This window comes from Salvia miltiorrhiza, chromosome 5 (assembly GCF_028751815.1).
Source record: "Salvia miltiorrhiza cultivar Shanhuang (shh) chromosome 5, IMPLAD_Smil_shh, whole genome shotgun sequence".
In the NCBI taxonomy this organism is placed as follows: Eukaryota; Viridiplantae; Streptophyta; class Magnoliopsida; order Lamiales; family Lamiaceae; genus Salvia; species Salvia miltiorrhiza.
This window is the reverse complement of record NC_080391.1, coordinates 23,401,227-23,417,427: the sequence shown is the minus strand read 5'-3', so window position 1 is coordinate 23,417,427 and position 16,201 is coordinate 23,401,227. Positions and strand designations below refer to the sequence as shown.

Below are 16,201 nucleotides of genomic sequence, written 5' to 3'. Positions count from 1 at the left end.
CCGCATCTATTTTTCGGTTACCAGAAACATGATGTGACTCGCCGGATGCCACAATGTAATTTATATTCTATTTTTTTAAAATAACATGGAAAAAACGACTTCGTTTCGTACCATATTCTATCGTGTTTATCTCTAATTCTAGGTTATTAGCGTGAATTTCAAACACGATAGGAGTAAATTTTAAATTTCGGAGTGGATTTTTTTAAAGGATATGGTACGACACAACATCGTTTTTTCCATTGCATTAAAAAAAATAGAATATAAATTACATTGTGGCATCCGGCGAGCCACATCATGTTTTTGGTGACCGAAAAATAGATGCGGGATATATTTGATAAAAACCTGATAGTTTGAGGGTTAATAGAACATTTTGAAACTTTCAGGGTATTTTTGATAAAGTAGGTATACTTAAGGGATTTTCATGATATTTACCCTTTTCAGAATGGGGGCATGTCATTGCACATAGTTTGATGAACTATATATATGCATATTGAAGAGAAAACGATGGATAACCAGATCGGTGAGAGCTCTTCACCAAAAATACGTCGACAATAATGGGCGCGTCACCCAAAGATATCTATGGTGATTTCAAATTTCGAAGGCAAACTTGTAATCCAAAATTTTAATCTGTTCCACTGTAGCATTTGAGAAATTGTGACAGGCCCTCACTGGCGGATACACACACGAGGCGAAACAATAAAATACCAATGAATCTTGCCATTTTCGCGGGCTTTAGTGTTTATTTTTTTGGGCTACCAAACAATCAATAAACCCATTATAAATAAGTAATCTGAGTTAAATTAACCTAATAAACATGGTCATAGTGGGACGGAGGGAATATTTTTTAGAAAAATAGTATGTATATACATTCCCTGATAAACATTTACAAAATAAATTGTAAAAATTAGTTGTAATTGTGTGTGTGTTTTTTTTTTTTTTTTTTTTTTTTTTAAATTACATAAAAAAAATTAATGACAAAAAATTTGAACCTAAGACTTGAGACCTTAACCATTAGCTATTTGTAATTGTGTTCTTACTTGTTAGTGACTTGAACACAACGGTGCCCTCAAATACTACATAGTAAGCCCGGCGTCCAAATCATCCAAATTCCACTCTCATAAATCATTTCCACTCACTTCAATTTCAATTTCTCCCAAATCTTCTTCGATCCAATTCAATTCCTATCCGATCCGCCGATTATGATGAATAAACGCATCCCCGATTGGCTCAATAGCGCTCTCTGGTCCGCTCCTTCGCCGCATCATGACGCTGCTACCGCCGACCTGCCGCCTCCGGCTCCGCCACCGGCCGCCGAGAGACCGCCGCAGCCGCAGGTGTCCTCTCCTGACGCTCACGACGAACGAGAAGGTAGGGATCCGTTGGGCGGTGTTTCTGAGAATAATGCGAGTCCGTGTTGCAGTGATGAGGAGGATGGCCGCTCATCGGATTATTCCACGCCTACTGCAGTGGCGTCTCCTGCTGCTAAGGATGTTACTCGGCAGAATCAGATTTTGAACGAGGTTTTTGGTGCTGGAACTGTTTTTAATTTTTTTCCTTTTTTTGTAGCGGGGAAATTCTAGTAAAACTAGGTATGAAAAATGATTTTTTTGGAGGGAAATCAGCATACTGTCATAACAATTGTGCACAACTGACGTTCATGCTTAACACGTTTAGTATTTTTAGTCGCTGTGCGCACGATCGTTTCTATCTGTCATCATTTGATTCAATTTAAGATTGTGCTAGTTGCAAAGGAAAAAAATTAGGCATTTTATATATCAAGTGACTGATGTTCTCGATTCTTTTAACCTGGTAGTTGTGTTAATATATCGTTATCACTGTGGATGAATATTTCAAATATTGGTGTTTATTTACATATGTATTGGTATATGTAGCTGTCAAGGAAGGTTATAAATATAGGCGAAATGCGGAGACTAGCATTACAGGGCCTACCTGATGGAGCTGGTATTCGTGCAATGGTGTGGAAGGTATGTGTTGTAGGTTTGGTAATATGTTTGGCACTTGCCACTAGTGCAGCTGAGTTACAGATGATGCCATTATTAAATGATAAGTTTTCTTTTTTTTTTTTTTTCGTGCTCCCAATTGATATCACCATTCCCAACTGAGAATGAACCAATGATCAGGGTCGAAGCAAATTGTGGGTCTGATGCTTGTGCTCCTTAAATATATCCAGTTTTTCGTTCGTACTTTAAGTTAATATGCGAGGAAGGATTTACCTTTTCCTGGTGAATAAAATTGATATGCTTAGTTTGCATGCACATTGTATAGAAATAGAATTTATGGATGGAAGAATGCAAGAAAAACATAAAGCATTATCTGCCTATTAACTTGGCCAATTTATGTGAACCGTGATTTACCCTAGTACCAGCAGTAGAGCAATTGTTCAGTGTCACTGCACCATTGTATGGTTTAGTTGCTGTTTCTCTTTTTGACTGTTGATATCTCATTATATCTCAATGATAATAAATAGAAAGAGCTGATTTACTTGGACAGGATAAGTGTGTGAGAGATAAAATGTGTGATCTCATAAACCCTAGGATTTATTATATCCGAATAATTTTATGTTTACATTGTATAATTGACCGAGTGATTAAAAGATTTTCTTACATTATAGATCTGAAAAGAATTTTAATATTAGATTGAATATTCCATTGACTAGAATGTCCCAAAATCAGATTTTTAATGAATAGTAATTTGTAACATTAATCATTATAGATTTAAAACTTTTGGGCAGGTGCACTTAGAAATAAACCATCTAACCAAAATAGTGATTTGAACTGGGCATGAACCAATAGCTTGAGTCCTCATCATCTAAAGTATAGATTTCACTTCGTTGTTAGTGTAACAACTGTGAAATTGCCAAGTCTATGATACCAAATGAGTTTCCTGCAACCTAGGGTTTCTTGATGGTCTAAGATTGGCAAACCTCACTTGAATATTACAGAAATTAGAAGTAGTTCCCAGATCAGAAATAGTCCTAAAAGGTGGAAGTAGTGCCCCTCATTTTACGTAGACTATGTGAATGCCAACAAGGAATGTGGATTCTTTGCAGGTACTACTGGGGTATCTGCCAGCTGATCACTCGCTTTGGTCTTCAGAATTGGCCAAAAAACGATCTCAGTATAAGCAATTTAAAGAGGAGCTACTGGTGAATCCTGTAAGTCTTCATATATTACTTAACCTACAAGTTGTAAATATTTCATATTGCCTCCATCTGAGATATACGTTTTGCACCTGAAAAAGCATATATTTATAAATAGTGACATTAGGTAAACAAATAGCAAAAATTCACGAATTTGTAATATTCAAGAATTTGGCGTTGTGGTGACTTATGAGTTATGAGGAATATTTTTAGTAAAGTCATGCCATGTTATTCATTTTGTGATTTGGACTTTGCTGCATATTTGGCTTGCTGGACCCTTTTACAACCAGACAAATTTTGTGAAATGAGAACTAAGTAAAATCATGAACTGGTAAATGCTCAAGTATGTTGATCTTAAAGAGAAATAGAGTTGATCCTTCACTTCCATAAAAAAAAATGTCACTAGCTGAGAACCTCTAGGATATTTTCCATCCTGAATTGTTGAACTGCTCATCCTTTTCCATTGTGTGCTGATAATTTCATACTGAATACATTTACTTTCGATATTAGAAGCCACATTTTATTGCTCAGCTTTTGATGCTCATCTTACTCATTAGTTTAATTGATTTGTGATTTTATTTGTTTTTGCAAATGGCACACCAGAGGATTATGATACATAGAGAGCAGAGAGCTTTTTCATAAGGAATCTGTGTTGCCTGAAATGAATATATAACCTGTGGACTTTTTACCATCTTCAATCTTTCGACATGTTCTCAACTGTTTCCATGGCTAGTCAGTCAGAGATTGCAAGGAGGCTGGAAGAGTCAAGTCCTGAGAACCATCAACTGGATACGGGCAGTCCACGATTCCTCTCAAGATCAGAGATAAGTCATGGAGAGCATCCCTTAAGTCTTGGGAAGACTAGCATATGGAATCAGTTTTTCCAGGTATAACTATATAACGTCTTCATAACATGTCATGTCACGTTTCTGATGCCACCCTTCAGTATGCACATCTCATATTTGAATATGGAAATTATTAGTCTCAAGTTGTCCAATTGGACATCCAGACATCCTGTATAGTTCATGTCATTCCAAGCTCTAATTCTTTGTAACTCCGGCATGTATTACTTGTAGGAGACAGAGGTCGTGGAACAGATTAACCGGGATGTTATGCGGACTCATCCAGACATACAATTCTTCTCAGGGGACTCAACTTTTGCTAAATCCAACCAAGTGAACCTAGAATCATTTCTTTTTCATTGTTCTTATAGCTGGTAGCATACAGATATTTATTTTCCTTCCCTTACGCATGTCTTTCTTTTCAGGAGGCTTTACGGAGCATATTGATTGTTTTTGCGAAACTAAATCCGGGAATAAGATATGTGCAAGGGATGAATGAAATCTTGGCGCCATTATATTATATCTTCAAAAGTGATCCTAATGAGGAGAATGCGGTAACCGTTTACCCTTAGCAGTTGTTTACACAAATGAATTAAAAAATAAGCTTGTTAAGTCATCCTCTGATCTGAAATATAAACTTTATATACTTTTAAATCACATTTGTGCCTTCTCATCTTCTACTGTTTGACGTGATGTTAACAATATTCCATCTCTTTATCAATTTATGGAAGCCTGTTTTCTGCATATTTATGTGAGTATATGAATGACCGTCTCTTCTCTACTTTTGTTTTGTTTTAGGGTTGAGTAATGAAAAACTGTCTGAACCTGTGTAAAAGCATTTAGTTTAACCACCCAATGTCCCACTTTACAAGAATGGATAAAAATGAAGAGAAGAGATAGCAAAAATACGTTTTTAAAGTTGTGATTTGTGAAAGAACCAAATTCTTTAGAAAAACCCTGCACGTAGTCTCAGTATGATCTGCTTCTGGCTCACTTCCTACCCCATCTTCACTCTGTAAAATTTATGTGTATGTATTTTCTTCCCCTCTAGATAATTTATGTACTGGGAATTTTTTGTAAATACAAAAGGGTAATGAGTGTTCTCTTCCAAACAAAAATGCATTAATTGTGAAAGTTACTTTGATTTGGACAATTTTCTCTATTTTAGAATGACAATTTAATGTACCTCATAGATGTATTGAACTCACGCTTTAGAGTGCTTGACAACTCCCTGGTTCTTGAGAACTTATGTGGTATTATTCATAAAAACTAATGCGAAACCCATCCTTTAAATAGGCTAGCCAGTCCAACAAGTGTCCCAACATAATAAGGGTTCTTCAACATTGCATTGCCATTTGTAGTCAATGAATTTTTATTAACTTGAATTTTCAAATAAAGGGTTTTCTCAACGTATGTATGATCGCGACTCTCAAAGGTTATTATTTCAAGTAGGAAGAAAACAATTTTTTTATGTGGTTTCATTCTCTTATGCAGCTACTGCTGATTTATTTTTGCATTTTCCTGTTAGGCTTCTTTTCAGTTACCATTTTCTTTTGGCAAGTATGCAGGCTTCTGCCGAAGCAGATACTTTCTTCTGCTTTGTGGAGTTATTGAGTGGGTTCCGAGACAATTTTGTTCAACAACTTGATAACAGTGTTGTGGGTATTCGTGCCACCATTACAAGGTTATCACAACTTCTAAAGGATCATGATGAGGAGCTCTGGCGTCATCTTGAGTTCACATCCAAAGTAAGATTCTGTGCTTACCACTTGATAATAGAGTTAAGTTATATCCTCTTTAATTGAGATTTTCTAAATTATAATGCAAATATCATATGTTTATGAATGATTAAAGTTTACTTGAAAACTTGAGTTACTGAATCTTGTATATTATTTAGAACTGACATTTAAACTTTAGATTTTAGATTTTGGTAGCTTCTCAGAAAAGGGTATTAAACTCAGTTGTTTAAAATTTTAAATATGAGGAATCCATGCCATATTATTATTACTTGATATGAGGAGAATTGCATTGTCTATCTTCTTTGATAAATATGTACCCAAAAGACTCGCGATAGAGTGCAAGAGGTATCGACAGCCATTATTTGTCTTTTTTGAAGTCAAATGCAATGTAGGCATCTCCACTTTTAGGTGCAGCACCCAGGTATTTATTTAATGATGCAAGACATAAATGCAGCATGCACTATATTCTCCTCTAACATGGTCTTCGTTCATTTACTGTTACGTATCTAAAATTCTTTTTCCATCTGACTATGTTTGTAATTTAGTTGATAACATAATTTAGTATTTGATTCCAACTTAGCAAACTGAGAAGAGGTCATCTTAGCAACTTCTGCTGAATATGATTATATACTTCATCAAGTACAGTATATATAAACATTTACATATCATATATATATATATTTATATATATATATATATATATATATAATAATTCCACTTCTGACTGTAAGCTCGACATATGAAACATTTTTCCAAAACCTCTGCACCTTGAAAATTATTAACTTCCAATAAATAATTTTAAATAAAATAAATGGTTTTCGGCTGTTACAAGAATAGTAACTATCCTGTTGATTTTCCGTTTCATGCAACTAGGACTGGATTGTCCGATAGAAGTTAGAACTGTTTTGTTGTCAATTTTTGCTGGGAATGATTTGAGTTTTGTTTTGTTTCTGAACACAGTGATGATGGAGCTATGTATTTGAATATGTACATGTTTGAGGACCAATTGTTCAAATCAAGTCACCCCCTTCTTTTGCCTTTTACTTGTGTTAATCTGTTTTTTCAATTTTGAATTGTTTATATTCCCAAGCACGCAGAAAATCATGCATATTTTGCTACATCTCCAATGTGTGCCGCTCAATTTGTATACATAAAAGGCACATGCCTGGGATGTGATGCATTTTATGCACCCTTTAACTATGGTTGAGTGTTCATGAGTTACAGCCAGTTTATATATATTTATGACTTAGCCGTACAAATTTCCTGCTTGCTTTGAAAGCCTTTTGAATTATTTTTAATCTCGATTCTGATTTTTAAGGGTCCTTGTCTTCATGTGGTTGTGTTGCAGGTCAACCCACAGTTTTATGCATTCAGGTGGATTACACTCCTTTTGACTCAAGAATTTACTTTCGCAGACAGTCTCTTGATCTGGGACACGCTACTAAGTGACCCTGATGGTCCTCAAGTAAGCCAATCTATTTCTCAGTATCAATCATCTAATTGTGTATCTTGCAGATTATTATACTAGAATATCTGTCAAGCCTTCGAAAAAGAAAAAAGAGGGCGTAAAAAAGTGGTTTTGGGTGACTTGCTAACAGTATGTTTAAAAGGAAGATATCATTGAAGTTAATAAATCTAGAGATGAAAAGAGTTCGTAACATTTTTTGATGACTAGTCCTCATTTAGATGTGCTGGAAGTCCATTCATAGTTCAGGATTTGAAGGGTATTGAAATCATAATAATATCATAACTATTCTTCTATAACATTCCGTTTTCTCCCAACTGTTTGATCTTGAACAAGTTGCGTGTAAACTAGATTGGTTTTGATCAAGTAGTGTTTTTGTCAAATCTGTTTTTGGTCCATCAATACATTAAAGTGCAATTTGCAATGTTATTCCACTCTTTAGGCACCGATTTATTTCCCTATTCAGAAGGTACAAGAAAAGTATGGGTAAATGATATAGTGATGTGGTTGCATTGACGAGCAACAAATGAATGAATTGCAGGAAACACTGCTGCGAGTTTGTTGTGCAATGCTGATAATTGTGCGGAAGCGTCTACTTGCAGGCGACTTCACTTCGAATCTTAAGCTGCTGCAGAATTATCCTTCGACAAACATCAGCCACCTTCTCTATGTTGCCAACAAGTTGCGGGTTCTCTGATCATGCTTCAGATTTGGATATTTCATTAAATATTCTTCTTTCGATTTCCTATTTCTTGTAAAACGTACGAGGGAAGTAATTTAATTTTGAACACGTACGAATGCGTTTTTAGATATTTATCCTGTCATGGCATCACGTTTCTATTTTCTTAGGTCTCTCCCGGAGCACAAATCAAATATTTGATGGATTATATGAGAAAAATCTCAAAATTGTTCAATCCCATCAAAATATATGGAGAATTACCTTTTATTATTAGATCTAAGATATCACTCAAAACAAACACGTTTTGATCAAGCAAACACGCCCTTAATATGGTAAGTGCTTGCATATTGAAGATCTCATTTTCTTTGAAAAACTCAGTACCTCACCCAGAGGAGAGCAACAAAATAAGACAAACTCCCAAGAGAGAGAGACGTTTGAGGAAGATGCTTTGGGTTCCATCTCATGGAATTTACAAACACAGTATTACGTTTGCTATGAAAAAGTCATCCTACAAAAACAACATATGCTCAGATTCAGCAAAAAATGCTTACATCAGAATATACCACTCGGATCCTCTACTTCACCCACAGGCTCTGTGTATGTAGAACTTCCCAAGCTAATTGTTGCTACTTTTCTTAATTTCTTCAAGTCACTGGAAGTTGCAAACCAAGAAGACTGCAACGATATAAAGAATGTCAAAGATTCTATAAACGTGCCACATAATTTTTCCTTCCACAATATCTAATGGGGACAATCGACCAATAGACGAATACATCCTATATCATATTAAATTCTATAAGATGTAAGAACTAACAGAAGAAGTACCTGCAGAGCCAAATTAGAATAAAGTACCACCAATGGCTGCAACTTGGCGTCATGATGTAGCTCTAGGGATTATGGACATGTCTTAACTAGAGCTCGTATATAGTAATCCTACTTTTCTACGACAGATGTTGAGTTTGAAGTGGCATATTCTGGATCATCAGTTCCACTTGTAGTCATCTGACTGTCCAAGATATCCAGGACATTATCGGGTGGACATCTGTCGGCCGGATTGGCTGCTGACATCTGACAAAAGCACTCTGGCCATGAATTTGTGTAAAACGACTCAGGCTGGACCCGCTTGTGAGGCCCGCCAAAGTTCGTGTTTTGCATTACGCGCCTAACAGATTCTTCAAAACCAGATGTATGCCCCTTCTCCCGCTCAATGAAGATAGGAGCAAGAGCTTTTCTATCAGGTATTATGTTTGTACGGAAACCATAATAAAGGCGGTGGCCAAGAAGATTATTTGCGAAGTTGCTTGGCCCATCATATGTTGGCATGAATATGTCTGAGAGCAGACAGACCATATAATCCACAGCAGAGCCCACTAAACCACGACTATTCTTCCCCAGTTCACCACTGGTGTCTAAAGAAATGTGGTTCTCAAGGCGAGGGAACAAAGACTGAAAAGGCTTCATAAACCGGTCACCACCAAAAAGTTCGCCAGCTGCAAGGTATATTCTGGTCGAGTTGTCAAAACCCATTGATCGCAAGATCAGACCAACCTGCAGGTCATTAAAGTATCATTTCAATGAATTGATAATTCAGCCTGCCATCTGATGTTGATTAGCCTACTAAGTGTTATGTTCATGTATTATGGCTTTGGTAATCACGGCCTTAAATCAATGATGATAGTGAATTATACCAGAGGCACAGTATAAGCATAACGAATTTAAGAAAATTTATCTGGTTTCCATTTTTATGCACCTACACAGATTATATCGAGTTAATCCCAGTAACTAGCTCCAATACCATATCATGCAACTTGGTGATGAATCTGAAATTTGTTATTTTGAGCCTTCTTTGAAAAGAGATATTTATCATAGTCTCCATTGGTCCTATTGTAGTAGATAGCACATCAAGAGATTCTATTCATGACCAGTAACCAGTAATCTTTACTATGAACTGTCTTTTCAATCATTATAAGAAAAAGAGAAAAAAAAAACAAAATGTGATGCACCAGTATCATCAAGGATAGAAAGGAAGCAGAATTTATAAAAAATTATGCACAAAACTTTTAATAATATTCAGGTAAAAGAGTTGCTTTTCTTTGATAGGTAAACAGTTTTTCATTTCTGTAGATCTACTAGAGCAAAATGCTTTTTCATGTTTAAGAGGATTGTGTTACTTCTACAAAGTATGGAGGAAGTGACAATGCTAACTAGGAAATGCTAATTAGAAAGCAACCAGCCACTACACCAGCAAAATTGAAAACTAGAATTCATATGTGCTATTTTTCCTACCATGTTTATTCTAGTAACATATAAGCATTTTGTTTCTTTGAGATAATGGAAGATCATGCGAAATTTAAGCTTAAGGAAGCAGTAGGTACATCAGCAGTAAACCACAATTTTTTATATTTAAAAAAGAGGATAAACCTCAAACATGCAAATGATGGTGAATATAATTGACACGTTGAAGGATTACCTCTTCTGGAGTTAGAGGACATTTTCCAATCGCCCTTCTCTCACTGTAAACAAGTTTCTTTGGCGCAAAATTTTCCTCCCTATATTTTTTCAGGACCTTTTGTTCTTCAGGAGTAAATATATCAAAACACCTGAAAGAAACCAGAAGTTGCATAACTTAAACTTGTCAGATAAGCATATCTTTTCCATATTTTCTTCCAACTTCTTTTCAGGCCATTATCATGCAATGTTGAGCAACAGATGTGGGGAACACGCATTATTATTGGAGCTGAAATATCAAGTCCCTTTGATTTATAGTTGCTGTTTAGTTACCATCTTATCAAAAGCTTCTGTGGAGCAGCAGACAAATTATTTTTTGTTAGAAATCCAGAAATGCAGAACTATTTCCGTTTTCCTTTTCTGGGGGGAGGCGATGAGTTCTGAATCCAAGATTTGTTTTGGCCACCTTTAGTACTATTTGAATGACCACCTCATCTTAAAAACTAATGCTGTTAGAGAAAAAAAATATCTAATACTAGTATTTAATTACTGAAGCACTTGGTTTCTACATTAATCTCCATTATGTTAGTTCAGACTGTCATAGAATAAATGGCTCACTCCCCAAATGTTTTCTAGCTAAATGACTTTTAACTGACACTAGGCTAATAAGAAAGCAGATTTACTAGCTTGTGATACAACACAGTGCCAATAAGTCAACTAGCAATTATCTTCATCTAGCTCACTTTGTGCCTATACTCAACAAATGAGAAAGGGAACATTCAAGTATCCCACAAATTTGGAACAATTTATTCTGACTTCCTCATCTTCAATTTGAATGGAACCATATAGGGACTTACCCAGCAAATGACAGCATATCCATCTCGAAACGAAGATGTATGGCCATGAAATGACCTTGTGCACGAAGTCTATTCACAATTGAGTTGCTGAGCTCCATAATGTGAGGCTTAAACCGTAAGGCATGATAATTCACTCTACACCTTAGGCGCTGATACTCAGGGTTGTCTATTTCTTCTGCCAAACGATGCGAGAATGGTGTAAGATAAATAGCACCATGCTCTTTCATCTTTGCTAAAGCATCTGTTGTATACCAACTGACGGAAGCATCTCTAGGAGGCCGTATCTGAGAACAAAAATGTTGCATCAATATAACTGCGAAAATTGCATCTTGCAAAATTTATCCAATGATAAAGAGACCTGAAAAGCTTTCATCTTCTTGGTCTTCCCATTTTTCCTGACTTCTGGAATGCTTTCCACTATTCGTACATCATATCTCAGTGACTTGATAAAATGCTCGACATCATAGACACCATGAAAACCACTGAAGAAGAAAATAAATAATAGACATACAAAGATTCAGCTGTCCTGAAATAAGATTGACTTAACAGGAACTTTTGTGATGCCAGGAATCTTATTATAATTCAAATTAAATGCAGGGGTTCCCTTCAGGGACCAGCTGTTCTGGACAGTGAATTACACGGAATAAAGTGTGGCTCTAAGTTGACGCACACTTCATTCACCACCAAGGGCTAGTAAGAAGATAGTAGATACTAAAGCTCCAGAGTCTCAGGTAAAATAGAAGCTCCCATGAAAACTACAATACGTATATTGAAACATATTTTTAGAAATTGGCACCTGTCATCATGCCAGAAGGAATTTGCGTCCAGTTCAGGCAGCACAAGAGTAGCATTCATGATTCGAGCAGCTAGCACAGCATTACAGATCTAGAATACCATGCACATCAACCGAATCAGATGATTTACAAATTTCACCACCAAATTATAAATTCAAGATGAGAAATTATTCTTTTCTGATAATAATGGGGCAGGGAGAAAAGAAACCAAAACATTCTCTTCTTACTCTATCAAGTCAAATGGAAGAAGATAACTTTTTCCTGTATTAACTATGAGGCCAATATGAGATCTTCATAGAAATTGTGTCACGAGTGAAATTCATAAAAAGAAATAAGACAATAGAGCAACCAAAGATTGATTAAGAGTCAACAGCCCAATACTTGCATACTCTGAGGGTCTTTCATAATGATCTTTGCAAAACTTGTATGGTATTATAACCACGAAATGTAGCTGTTATAGAGACAAGCATTAGTCTGAATATTAAATTTAAATCTCTGAAACTCAAGAAAACGGTGTTTGCTTAAAATTAAATTAGCATAAGTTTCTAACTGGTAAAGATGAAGCATGGCAATTATTGAAAACCATAACAGCTGCATTTCTAAAGGCAGCAGAAAATATATAAATCCACTGATGAAGTACATATAAAAAAAGTGAAGTCACTTTTATTCCAAGAAAAATATAATGAGGAAATAAAGATAAATATACAGTAGTTTCTCCAAGTTTCATTTGTACATACTTCTAAATGTGGAAAGTAACTGAAAAATATTCTAGACTAATAAACCCAGAGTTTCCATCTGTCAAACGATGAAAGAAATGTAGAATAGCCTTTTTTCTTTATGAATTTGAATTAACTAGCAGATAATAACTTAAGCAAGTAAAATAGGTAGTTGTTCTATAGAATAATCAACTAACAGAGGGTGAACGAGCGTCCACATAAAATAAGGAAGCGTAAAAGCCTTGGCTGAGTTCCAAGGGAACCAGCATAAAAGCCTTGGCTGAGTTCCAAGGGAACCAAAATCCTTGAGGTCTTTACAATTCCCCTAGTTTCAAAATCAAATAATGGTACATGATGAGTGCATAAATGAAAGAAATGAACAATGAAATGATGCGAGAATTCATCAACCAGACTAAGTGATTATCTAAGTGAACCAGCCTACAAAGGTGAATTACTAGCTGTCCACCTGAGGAAGTCCTAACATCTACAGGATAATGATTGAGGTTATCAAGCAATCATAGCAAAGGGTGCCTGTAAAGGAGAACACGAGTACTATTATGAAGTCATATTAAGACTTTATTACTTACCGCACTTCTTTGCTGATTGAGGCCACCGTTACAACGAACTCGTAAGTACCCATTAGTTTCTGCTGGGGGAGCTGCACGAACAGATGGACATAAAGAACAATGGCACATAATAGAAGTTAGAAAGTGTTTCAATATATAATTGTGAATTTCAATGAAGAAACAATAAATCAAAATAGTGGCATACAAAACAATTGTTTCAAGACAACCCAAAAACTCGAAAAAAGAAAAACAAAAAGAACTTATTAATGCAAGACATATTAAAGAAAATCATACGGGGCCAATCAGATCTCGGAGCAGATGATGGCCTCCATCCACCAGAAGCAGCTGTATCCCAAAGCGTATCGACATCAATCTGCTTATACACAAGGAAAGTATAACAAATAAGTACAATGTACGCTAGTTTCAACAAAACTTCATCACAAAGGCATAAGATCTTCTATCGAAATACATAATTTATAGTTCCTTACTACAAACGCACCTACAATATTAGAAAAAAAGTAGCCATAAATTCTGGTATCCCCAATCAGAAAACAAAGTAAAAACTAAAATATGATTAGCCAATTTCTGCACGCCAATAACTTGAGTTAAGTAAAACCCCAAAACACATTAACAATTTGTAGAAACTTTAACAACGTGCTAAAATATGTACCTGGGATCGAGAGATGGATCGCGTGTTGCTCTTTACAGTGGACAATAGCGAAACAGTACAGATCACCAGAACGATTACAGCAAACGATAGCCTGCCAAACATGCCCTTAACTCCGGATTGCTTTGATTGGTGTCGATGCCCCAGCCTGCTGTGACAGTAGAAAATGCACTCAGTTCAGCAGATCCAAGCTCCTTCTATATATATAAAAAGAAATGAATTAATTAGAGCGAATCAATGTAGGTATATTTTCCCACCTTCTCATTTTGGGAGTTTATGTAGCGATGGTTTAAAATTCAGTTGTTCTGCTCAGCGCCACTGATTATGGACGAGAAGAGCGTATGACTGTGTGCGTGTGTGTGAGAAGTGAGAGAGAGAGAGAGAGAGGAATGAATGATGATTGAAAAGGGGTCGGACCCTATTGTCGGTTAGGTGGTGTGGATGACTTAATCGACACCTCTCTCTATTTCGGACTAATTATTCGGTTTGGACCTATTTTTGGTTCAAGTTTATCGACCTAAACTTTCTTAGAATTAAAAGTTTTCTAAAAAACTATCTCACTTTATGAATAATTATAAAATAATACTTCGTCCGTCCCAATAATGATGTCCCACCTTTTTTCTTGGAACGTTCCTGTAGAGTTATGTGGCTGTATAGTCTGGCTATATAGTTACTTAGGGACTCTTATGCAATTTCTCTATTCTTTAAGGGTATCTCTGCATATACTCAATAGAGTTAGTTTTCAACAACTCTATTCCAGAGGCTTCCATTTTCTGTTATTCCAGCTGCGGTTTTAGGTGTCCAAGTTCAGTGTATTTTGTAGAGATATACTTAAGCTGCTTTATCTTTTCTGTTTTAGAATAATACAACAGTAAGAAGCTTAGTGAGATCATAGATAGAAGTGTTGAGAGGAAAGAGCTGCGAGTTAGATAGCTTCGCCTTCTTCTATTCTTTGATTCTTGTTTTGTAATCTGTAACTTGTGCTCAGTTTAGTAGTGAAATCTTTATCTCTTGTCCGTGGATGTAGGATTGAAAAATCCGAACCACGTAAATCTTGTTTGTATTCTTTTTCATTCGTTGTTCTTGCTGTTTTGATTCGATCGTCTTCCCGAGCAATTCCCAACAAGTGGCGCCGTCTGTGGGAAAAGGAAGATCGACGCACACCAACTGTTTGATATTTGAATCAAAGAAGATCTGAACCGGAGAAGAGGTGTTTGAAGTCTGCTGAGGAACTGGAATTCTGATCTGCTGCGATCGGGAAGGAGAAAAGAGTTTCTTCAGTGTGCAGGGACTGCACTAAGTTGATTGGATCTAAATCAATGGCTACTACCAAATTTGACACGGAAAAGTTTACAGGAAAGAATGACTTCTCCTTATGGAAAATGAAGATGAAAGCAATCCTCATTCAACAAGGGCTTGATGATGCCTTAAAACCAGGAAAAGTGGTGAAAGAGGCTGAAGAAAAGGCAAAGTATGAGGAGATGCTACGAAAAGCTCATAGCACTATTATCCTCTGTCTAGGGGATAAAGTGCTCCGAGAAGTTTCAAGGGAAGAATCTGCTGCAGGGGTATGGGCCAAGCTTGAAAGCCTCTACCTGACTAAGTCTCTTGCAAATCGGTTGTACATGAAAAGAAGGCTATATGCCTACAAGATTTCTGAAGAGAAAAGTATCCTGGATCAGTTAGATGATTTCAATAAGGCCATAGATGATTTGGCAGATATTGAAGTTGAGTTAGAAGATGAGGATAAGGCCATCCTTTTATTGAATGCCTTGCCCAAATCTTATGATAACATGAAAGAGGCTATGCTCTATGGAAGGGAAAAATCTATTTCTCTTGAAGAAGTTGTAAGTGCTCTGAAGTCAAAGGAACTGCATAGAGTCTCTGATACCAGACAAGAGACTCAGAGTGAGAGCTTGAACATAAAGGGAAAGTTTAGCAAGGGCAAGCAGAAGAAGCCATGGAAAGACAATAAGAAGTCCAGTCAAGGAAAGCCAAAAGAAGATGAAGAAAAGGAGTCAAGAAAGTGTCACTATTGCAAGAAACCTGGACACCTCAAGAAGGACTGCTACAGCTGGAAGAGAAAGCAGGCTCAAAAGGGGTCAACTGATGCTGCTGATATTGCAGAACAATTCCAAGAAGCTGAAGCCCTGAATATTACACTTTCCACTACAGAAAATGAGTGGATTCTTGACACTGGTTGCTCATTTCATATGTGCCCTAACAAATCTTGGTTTTCTGAATTGCAGGTTAAAGATCTTGGATCAG

General features: G+C 36.3%; 2 protein-coding genes across 8 annotated transcripts; one reads left to right on the top strand and one right to left on the bottom strand.

The window, feature by feature from the left end:
- The first annotated feature begins 810 nt into the window (after positions 1-810).
- On the top strand, positions 811-8,018 carry LOC130986777 (uncharacterized). Its single transcript, XM_057910302.1, has 9 exons — positions 811-1,520; positions 1,893-1,985; positions 3,071-3,175; positions 3,898-4,047; positions 4,237-4,335; positions 4,428-4,556; positions 5,571-5,750; positions 7,090-7,206; positions 7,748-8,018. Exons 1-9 carry the CDS (start codon positions 1,200-1,202, stop codon positions 7,901-7,903), a joined length of 1,350 nt encoding a protein of 449 aa, XP_057766285.1. The 5' UTR covers positions 811-1,199; the 3' UTR covers positions 7,904-8,018.
- Positions 8,019-8,318: 300 nt separating this feature from the next.
- Positions 8,319-14,442, bottom strand: LOC130986775 (O-fucosyltransferase 1). 7 transcript variants are annotated; one of them, XM_057910299.1, is made up of 10 exons: positions 14,191-14,442; positions 13,937-14,081; positions 13,561-13,639; positions 13,288-13,358; positions 11,987-12,075; positions 11,549-11,672; positions 11,191-11,474; positions 10,356-10,485; positions 8,711-9,433; positions 8,319-8,560 (listed from the first exon to the last, which is right to left on the bottom strand). In XM_057910299.1, the coding sequence occupies exons 1-9, from the start codon at positions 14,196-14,198 to the stop codon at positions 8,819-8,821; spliced, it is 1,545 nt and encodes a 514-aa protein (XP_057766282.1). In that variant the 5' UTR covers positions 14,199-14,442; the 3' UTR covers positions 8,319-8,560; positions 8,711-8,818. The 7 variants fall into 7 exon arrangements, with proteins under 7 accessions (XP_057766282.1, XP_057766279.1, XP_057766280.1 ...); XM_057910296.1 differs by having other exon boundaries at positions 13,937-14,084; positions 14,191-14,398; XM_057910297.1 differs by having other exon boundaries at positions 13,561-13,642; positions 14,191-14,398.
- Between the last annotated feature and the right edge of the window lie 1,759 nt (positions 14,443-16,201).